At 35.3% G+C, this 9,460-nt stretch overlaps 1 protein-coding gene across 1 annotated transcript in view; it reads left to right on the forward strand.

Moving 5' to 3' along the window:
• The window catches only part of AP3B1 (adaptor related protein complex 3 beta 1 subunit), a 219,935-nt gene extending 214,569 nt beyond the window's left edge, over window positions 1-5,366 (forward strand). The window contains exon 27 of the mRNA XM_011375121.1: window positions 4,640-5,366. Within this exon, the coding sequence (XP_011373423.1) occupies window positions 4,640-4,793 (154 nt within the window). The 3' untranslated portion in view covers window positions 4,794-5,366. The remainder of the gene's footprint in view (window positions 1-4,639) is intronic.
• Window positions 5,367-9,460: the final 4,094 nt, after the last annotated feature.

The following is a 9,460-nucleotide window of genomic DNA, read 5'->3' on the forward strand; positions in this document are numbered from 1 at the left end:
ACTCAAAGTAATAAGGATTTATTATTTTAAATTCTTTGGAAAATAATGCTCCAAATGACCATGCTTAGATATTTGATGTTAAGAAACTTATTCAAACTAGTATTTCTTACATATAATCATTGTGTGGCTTCATTACACATTTGTCAACTTTGGACTAATTATTTTTATACAGCTAGGGCAGGGCACTGCATCTTGTGATCGTCTTTCTTACTAATAGGATTCTGTCTGCTTCAGCAGGCAGTAATTGAAGGCTTCATGTACAGAGTAGGAAAAAAAAAGTTTTAGCCTGAGTGGGCCATTGTCACAGCTTCTGGTAACCAGTAGAACAGAAAACACGAGAAAATTGAACTCAGAATAGAAAAATCAGAAACCAGGAAGACTATCCAAGAGAGAAAAAAAAGCATGTCTTAGAGCTGTTGCATTAAGTGTAGCAAATATGATTCTGTGTAAAAAAAATTTATGTTTGTGAATACACTGGAAGTTGATGCAACCTCTCAGATAAATATATATTTTTTTAATTCATGTCTTATTAATATTTTAGTTGTTTAGAACAATTCAGTTGTGGGATATCTTTTCCTTCTAACACAGAGCATTTATGGTCTATAGCTAATTTCTCACAAATCTAAAATTTAAAAATGTGGTTTAAGTGCACAAGGAAATAAGTCCATGTCTTGTAAACAATACATTTGTTCAAAATCGTTATTATTTGACTTGTTTTCATAATTCTGTCAATAGTTAAGACAAATTAACTTTTTTGTGAAGGATGGTTTATACTATCATTTAGACTTGACAACCAGCCTATTTTGTCTTTTCTTTAATCTTAATTCTTATGGGCTTCAAAGATTAAAAATGCCAGTTGCTTGTGATAATAGACAAAATTTGTAATAAAATGAAATACATATATATCCAAAAAGTTTTACCTTCTCAATTGGTGATTACAAACAGTGAGTGCTTGGTGGGAAGATGAAAATGAAAAAAATTTAAAAATACCTAGGTGGTATTTTTTTAATAACATGGAGCCCGTCATACATAGGCAATACATCTTTAACTGTCATCCATTTATTTGTTCTCATTTGTGGTGTCACTGGTGTCTGAAGGTGGTCAATCTCCTTCCTAGTAGTCCTTCCCTGTATTACAGCTCCATTCAAGAAGGTTTTGTATTTTTCATTGCTGGTGTCTCTTTTGAGGGAGTGGATGGTGGGAGGTATTTAAAATATTTTAAATCTTTAAAGGCAGAAATTAAAAACATGACAAAGCATCATGCAAAAAGATGCTTCGAATTATAGAATACTACAAAATCAAGTACACAGTTTTTGACAGGAAAAATATTCCTTTTTAAAGATTTTGGAACATTAGTAGATTATATGCATATTAGGTAAATAAGAAAAGCCTTAATAGATCTATCGACTGATAAAAAAAATATTGAGTGTGTTTTTGCATATATTAAGAGAATGTGTATGATCTAGAATCAGAATGCTTGGGTTCAGATTCCCACTTGACTATTCACAAGCTGTGTGTCCCTGAGCAAGTTTCTCAACTTCTGTGGGCCTCAGTTCCCCCATCTGTAAAGTGATCTGATTCATAGAATCAAATGAAATAACGCAGGTGAAATACTTAGCACCCACTGTGCAAAGCACTTAATAAGTGGTAGCTGCTATTATTAATGATGATCAAAAACTTCACATGCCTTCTGAAAAAAATTGTCAGAGTATGATCTTAGTTTGAGGCCAAGAACAGAGGTTCTGATGCCAGCTATTAAATTTAATATGTAAGTATTTGACCCAAGCTGTCTTTATAATCGATGTTTATTACATCCAAAAGCTAGCTATTTCTTATTGACTAACTAGTAGTCTTTCCATAACTATCTTTTAAATTGGGAGGTACAGGATTAATAAATTTTGAGGAGTGGTGTTTGCTTTCCGTGGACCAAAACAAACCAATTATAATCATCTGTGTTCCAATTAAATACATCCTTTTGAACTATAAAATGAGAATATCAGAACATCTGATCTTGTAGTCTTCTGCTTTAAAACATTGCTCCCACTATTTGTGCCTACTAGGACATAGAGACCTATTTAAAAGGCAGTAGCTTTTACATCAGCTAACGGATTTTATTCCTAAAATGATTTACTTAGTGTGTTTCCACTGCAGTATAAGCAAATGCCTTCTTTCTTTCATGCCCTATTTTTTACAGTATTGATAATTTTGTAGTAATAGGATTTCAAAAACATGTACAAGACACTAATTTTAATTTTTGTAAACATAGTTACATCAAAATTGACATTTATGTGTCCTGAGTTTGTATTATTCTAACATCAGATTTAAGTTTTTAATAGAAAGGAGATAAAATGTGCCTTGGGGCTATGTAAGCCTGAAATTCAAACAACAGTGCTTTTGTGTTCCTATTCAGACATAATTCCTTCTCTATGGTCCCAAGGCACGAGCGTTAAGTAAATAAAAGGACTAATAAGACTATTGTTTACACAATTATAACCCTGTCCGAAATAGGGGCCACTGTTGAAATATTTGTTGAATGAAGATACGGTGATGACCAAATCTGTGGGGGAAGTTGCTTAAGTGAGTGGGACAATAGAGCTACCTAGTATCATTTGGCGACATGATTTAACAGAAATACAGAAACAGGATTCTCCCAATGAAGCATAGGACCTCAAAATTTTAGACAAAAGAAATGCACAAACCTGCAATGTTGACGGAAAAGAGAGGTCATTTTGGGGTTGGTAAGCTTTGTGTTCTCTCAAAGATGAAATTGGGGTACCCTGTTCCTAATCTATTGTGTGGCCATCTGAAGAGCAGATAGATATGTATGGTAAGAGCTTTATAATACCTCTTTCAAACATTGGTATGATTTCTGTTCCAAAACTGGTTACTTAAAATTGTTTCCGTAGAAAAGCTGCTTTGTCGGATGCCTTACCAGCCCTCAGCATCTTGGAAAGAGTAGCTCTCCATGTTTGCAGACAGCACACACATAAATGGCTAGGAAGGTTTCTAATGTACTTGATCAACAACCCATTAGCTAACACTTTAAAACACAACTTAAAAGTGTTGATAATATTTTCAATTTAGTAAAATTAGCATATTTGTTTTGCTTTTGATGCATTATTCTAATTATTGTTGGAAAACTGATTTTCATGATTCTATTTAGGCCAAAAATGGCTTGTTAGGTTTCAAAAAAAAGAATCTAATGTTTTATGAGGTCTTGATGTCATTTCAAAAAAAAAAACTCAAAAAAGAAATTACTTTTCATTTAAAGAGAATCTGCTTCCTGCTTAAGTGGCTAATATTTTAATTAAGTCTGGAGTGAAGTTTTTCTGAGAGTCTCCTGATAAACTCCCTCTTTTATGTTGATGGTAATTAAACAGATCCCTGAGGACGCCGTGGGCTCTGTGCAAGGCCCCTGCTAATTGTCAGACATGAGACACTGACCAGTTGGTTTGCTCTTGAATAGTCCGCAGCGTGCTGTCAGCGCGGCAGTTTTATTTTTATGTATTGTGAGCTGTTGTCAGGGCTAACTGGGTGCCATTGTGGCTGAAGATGTTGCGCAAATTGAGGCAGATGGCTCAGATTCAGACACGTGTCATACAGAAAGGGGAAAGGGGATTGGCCCTGCAAAGTGGGGTCATAGCAGGTCACAGACCTGCTCTACACTTGTTAGTGTTTTCAAAAGCTCATGTGCAGCAACTTTGTTTTTCTCCAGTCATCCCTGCAATCAAACCCCCTGCCCCCCTCCCAAAGAAAGTGTGTGGAACATGCTCTATGTGGAAAATGGAGGCCTAGAAAGGGTACCATCCTCTTCCTCCATGTCTCTGGGGCTCAACTGTGCATGCAGAATGAATTAGCAGGATTGACAGAAGTTCATTGTGCCTCCAACAGCTTTTCAGTCAATTGCAGTGCTTAAAAGGCTAGTTTTGCTTTTAATTCCATGTAATTAGTAGGTTCTTCATGTCTTGGAATTTAGTAATGGAGCTTTAGACCTCAAGTTTCCTCTATTCTAAAACAAAAAGAACGATCTAATATTCTAAACATTAAAAGAAAATTTTTAACAAGGGAGTGTGATGTTTCACTTGGCTGTCACGTGATTTTGTTACATGTCATTATCAACATTAGAGATTGAATTTGAATATTCTAACATGCATGAATTCACTGAAACAAGTTTTATAATGTACATCAAGTTATCTAACTTTTGCATAATCATTTCCAGATATGAGGAATTTAAAATTTCAAGCTCTTAACATGTTTTAAAAATAAAAATATAGTGCTTTATTTTAAATGGACCTGTGCATGGTAAAATGTTAAATTTCAAAGGAATGAATGATTTCCAATTTATAGGAATAGAGAATTATTCACATGCATCTATTCAAACTAATAAGTAAAATAGACTTCCTTTTCCTGTTCTTTTCTAAAGATGCACTAAAATTGCCTGCTTGTGGTAAGCATGGTGCTGGGCAGTTTATTGATTTTTTTTTTTTTTTTTCCCAGAAGAATGCTTGGCTTTGAGTTTTTGGCAGTAGGGAACCTGTAATAAATTATGGAGAAAAAAGAGTTATTTTAAACCTATTTGAATTTATGCTGTCTCCTTCTCCCCCTCATGATAAAAGATCTCTCTCTCTTTTTCTTGCAGGTTTGCAGCTAAAACTGTGCACAGTGGGTCATTGATGCTAGTCACAGTGGAACTGAAGGAAGGCTCTACAGCACAGCTTATCATAAACACTGAGAAAACTGTGATTGGTTCTGTTCTGCTGCGGGAGCTGAAGCCTGTCCTGTCCCAGGGGTAACCTGCTTACATCTGGACTTCAGAATCTGGCACACAACAAAAGTGCCTGGCATCCACTACTGCTGCCTTTCATTTATAATAATAGCCCTTCCATCTGGCAGTGGGGGAAGAATACACTCTTGACATTCTTGTCTCCTGCTTTAGAATGCTAGTGTGTATCTATCATGTATGCAATACTTCCCCCCTTTTCGCTTTGCTAACCAAAGAACATATATTTTACTGTCAGTTGTCTCAACTCTTGAATCCATGCGGCATTTTCTCTACCCTGATACTTCTGTCCTTCCCATCTTCCTTCTCTTTTTCAATGATGATAGACATGAATTAGATATTTAAAGTTCATTGGAGATCATCTTCCTCCCCTGGTAACCAAAAATTAGCCTAGAAATAGTCTAAATGGCCTCTCAGCTTGGTATGTGAAAACGGGATAGCATACTTTTTAGAATTAAATGCTAAAACAACAAGGTCTCTAAAATTTTGTTCTGTGAATTTCCTGGTATTTTAATTGGTTATTGAGAACTATCATCATGAAATTATCTCTGAATAATAGGATGAATAAACTAGCATATGAAGAGCATTTGTCTTTTGCATTTTTAATGAGGAATTGTTTATAATCCTGATGTTCATATGCTGAGGTTTCTTTATTCTAAAGTAAATATTTTGAGTGTTACATTATTGCAGAGAAGCAATGGGGTTTAGTGGAAGAAAAACCACTTTCAGACCAGGTAGATTTTCTAAATGTGTTACAGAGTAGTTAACTACAAGAAAGAAAAAAAAATTGGCGTATGTAATCTTCATGTTGCAAAATAAAACATCTCTTTACATGTCATTTAGATCTATTAGTAGAGATCTCTTTGCAAGGCCTATTACACCTGCTGAATAACTTCTTTGAATCTCATTATTCCTTTATAGAGCTCGATGCCTAACTTCGATGGACTGAAATGCCTTTGGAAACTAATATAAAACTTAATTGTAAAAATCTTAAAACCAGTTATACGATCAACATATTAGCACCATTCCCTAGAGTGTTTATTTTATTTGCAAACTTAGGCAAGTTACTATTTTTATTAAAATTATTCTATAATCAGAAAATTTCTTTTTTGAACCACTCAAAATTTTATTTACCTTTCTGACACGTAATGAGTCATAAGTTTTAAGATAGTATATGCTAGTTCCCTTTGTATAGAGAGCCACATAATGATTTTTATAAAATAAAAAGAAGATGCATTTATCGAAACATTGTAGATCATATATAAAAGGTAAAAAAAAAAAAAACAACAACAGGATGAAACATACTTGGGATATACATACTGAGAAGAACAAAACACTGGAAAAAAATTATTTAAATTTTCAAGCTAGCGAGCTGGAGAGAACAACCAAGGTTGTTATATTTTCCTACTCCTGAAATACCTTAGTGACTCTGAGTGAAGAGGAGTATTGCAGTGAGGTCACCTCGCTCTGTGCTGCCCCACTCTGGAGCCTTGTATCCTGTGATGACACCGGCACCAAGAAGCTCCTCTTTCACTGCAGCCCACTGGCATTTCCATTATTAACCCTTTTTCTCAGAGCTTCATAATAACTCGGATTTTTAAGTCAACAACTTTTTGAAACAAATTAGTTGGCAGGCTAATTACCTGTTTTTCTGAGAAACATTTGTACTTACCCTCAGAGCAGAGGGAAAAGTGCATGTTGTAATATAGAGAGGTTTTTTTTTATCTCTTAAATGAGACTACTCATCTTTGAAAATAGGTAATGCATTTGTAAGTTTTTTAAAACTAAGGAAATTTCAATAGGACTTTACTTTTACATAAGAATATTTTTGACAGCTAACTTTTAAAATCTATTATATATTAAATCAGTAATATACTGTGGTATTCTAACAATTGAAACCATTTTGATATCAACAGCTTAATATCATTTAAATATTTTTCACACAAGTGAAATTAGAAAAATGACCAAAATTCCAAGTTTCAGGTTTGCGTGGGTTTTTTTTTCTTTTTGGTACGGTGATTCAGAGTTCTTTGCCTCATATTTCCTTTAACTTTATCATAATCCATGATTATCTTTAAATTGTTCCATTGAGTCGAGTTAGTCAATGTTCAATTCTTAATTCTAGCTATATTTTTTCATTTTAATGTCCACTTAATGGGACATTTTATGTACACCAATCTTGAAGAATGGCTCTCATAGTGTATTTCAAACTGAGCCTCATTTTTAGTATCACAATGTATTTGCCTTATTTATTACAAGAAAAGGAGAATGTTCTTACTCTGAAGAAACTGTAACAATGAACTTACCAAATTAAAGTACAGGATACTTGCCTTTCCCAGTAACTATTTGCAAACATTTGAATAGCTTTATAATAGCTTATGAAAAGGTTTGCCCTTGTAACCTGTACTTCTGTTGTTAAGGGTTTATACGTTACTATTAGAGAAGACAAGAAACCAGAATGTTGAATAACAGAGGTTAAAAAAAAAGTCGGACCAGCTAAAGGTAAACCTAAGCTCTTTCACCATTTTTATTCCCTCTGATCTCTTATTTTATAGGAAACTTTTTAAAGGCATAAAAACCTTTTCACATGAAGAGGGAGGGAGCCCCATGTTATAACAATTAACAGAGCCTTGCTCTTCCTTTCCATTTAGAGACTATATCCACTGTGGAATGTGAAGAACTTTAGTAACCCTTGTCAAGGGGTATGGTAAAATAGGAGATATGCTCTCTTCCCCCAAGAAACCTATTATCCCCCCAATTGTCAGTAGGCGAAGAAATGGTAACATTGAGTTTACTAAGTTAGTGAACCCTGATTTGCAAACAGATTTTGCTTATATACTAACACAGGCTCACCTCCCGACTACCCACATACGCTTCAGGTGCCAGGTCCAACAACTTTAAACAATCAACCCCCAGAGACTTGCTGAACCTATCTCTTCACCTCCACCGCTGCTGTCCTTACACAGGTGACCGGACCAGACTCGCCAGCCACTGTGCGCATGCTTCTTTGGTTCTTCCATCAGTCGAAGGCTGGTTCATGGAAAGACAGTTACTTTCTGATCATTTATTTGCTTATTTTTTAAATCTTCTTTCTCCTTCTCGTCTTCCAACTTGACCAGTTACCTCAGAAAGTTGTGATAACTTTCACTCTCTTCTTGAGGTTTTAGAGGAATTAAAAAAAGAAAAATCAAGTTTATTATAGTGTTGTAGCTTTAAATGAATGGAAATTGTGTTTAATAGGAAAATATGTCCTTAGATGGACCTGAAGATCCTTTTCTGAATTTGTGCAGTCTGTCTCCTTTACTTACGTGAATTCCTGACAAACAGCATTCAGTACAACTAAATGAACGTTTTACTCTTCCTATTTTTACTTTTTGTTTTTCTTTTTGTTTACTTTTTGTTTTTCTTCCACTTTTCAGTTGTGTTAGGGAGTAAGCAGAATTTTAAGATCTGACCTAGTAAGTTAACCAACATGTGTAATTGTTTTTTGAGGAAACACATTTTAGATTCCATATCACTACTTGACCAGCAAACTTGGAATATAGCCATTTGAAAGTTGAAATGGTTTCTGGGAAACATCGTGAAGCAGTTGCATGATTGTCACATCACACCAGTAAAAGCTTTTGAGTTTAGGAAAAGAAGTAATCATTGGGTTAGTGAGTTCTGAGAAGATTTAACTGAGGGGATGAAGCTAGGTAGGTCTCAAAAGTAGGGTGGCATTTAGAAGAGAAAAGAGAGTTTCCAGGAGTAGGAGAAGGAAGAGTGTATTGTTCTTAACTGAGGCTGTATCTTAAAATGTTTTTTTAAATACCTTCATACGGAAAACAGCAATTCCCAAACATCAGCAAAAGTCATGTGTTCCCTTCCTCTCCTTGCCCTCATCTCTCCTCTTTCCCCTCTCAAAAGTCTCTCTCTCTCCCCTGAAGCCATCCCTTACGCTCCCACCTCAATGGTCCATGGTAGTTTAGCGGAGAAACGAATGGTTGAGATATTACAGATGGGGCCATGCTTCATTTGTAAACAGTACAGAGGCAGGAAAAAAAAAAAAAAAAACATTGGGAACCATTCAAATAGAGATCAGGAGAATCAGGCTTTGTTGGTTTTACTCTCCAGCTTGTAAGCCAGTTTTAGATATACTTCCTTGAGGATTTTAGTTGTTTCCTTTGCCGTTGCAGGTTCTAAAACAAGTCTTTTCAGACTTACAATCAAAGTAGCTAAAGAATATGAAATTCCATTGGTGTCTCGTTACTGGTTAAGTGATTCTGAGTTGAAATGATGCTGAAATTTCTAATCTCATGGTCGTCTTTCTCTGGAGTCAATCTTATGTACATAATCACTTGCACGTGTAATTCCTAGCTGGTTCAGTAATTATGTACGCTGAAGACCCCAAATCCTCAGAACTCAAATACAGAATTATTACAATGGACTCAAACCTGTCTTTAATGACATTCTAAGACCCTGGTTTCTCAATTACAACTTTGAGGGCCAGAGACACCAAAGGTCAGGCACAAATGTAGAAGAATCTTATTCTGAGATCTAGGGATGTTTGGAAAACCTAACCAGTAGGTACTTCTGCCAATGGGCTCATTCACATCAGCCCTTGAAGACTGCAGATGCTACAAGGACACTTAGAACAGGGAGGCCTCACCTTGTCCCCCTTCTCATTAACTGGCCTGGGAG

The sequence above is a fragment of the Pteropus vampyrus genome, unplaced genomic scaffold (assembly GCF_000151845.1).
Source record: "Pteropus vampyrus isolate Shadow unplaced genomic scaffold, Pvam_2.0 Scaffold262, whole genome shotgun sequence".
Taxonomy (NCBI): domain Eukaryota; kingdom Metazoa; phylum Chordata; class Mammalia; order Chiroptera; family Pteropodidae; genus Pteropus; species Pteropus vampyrus.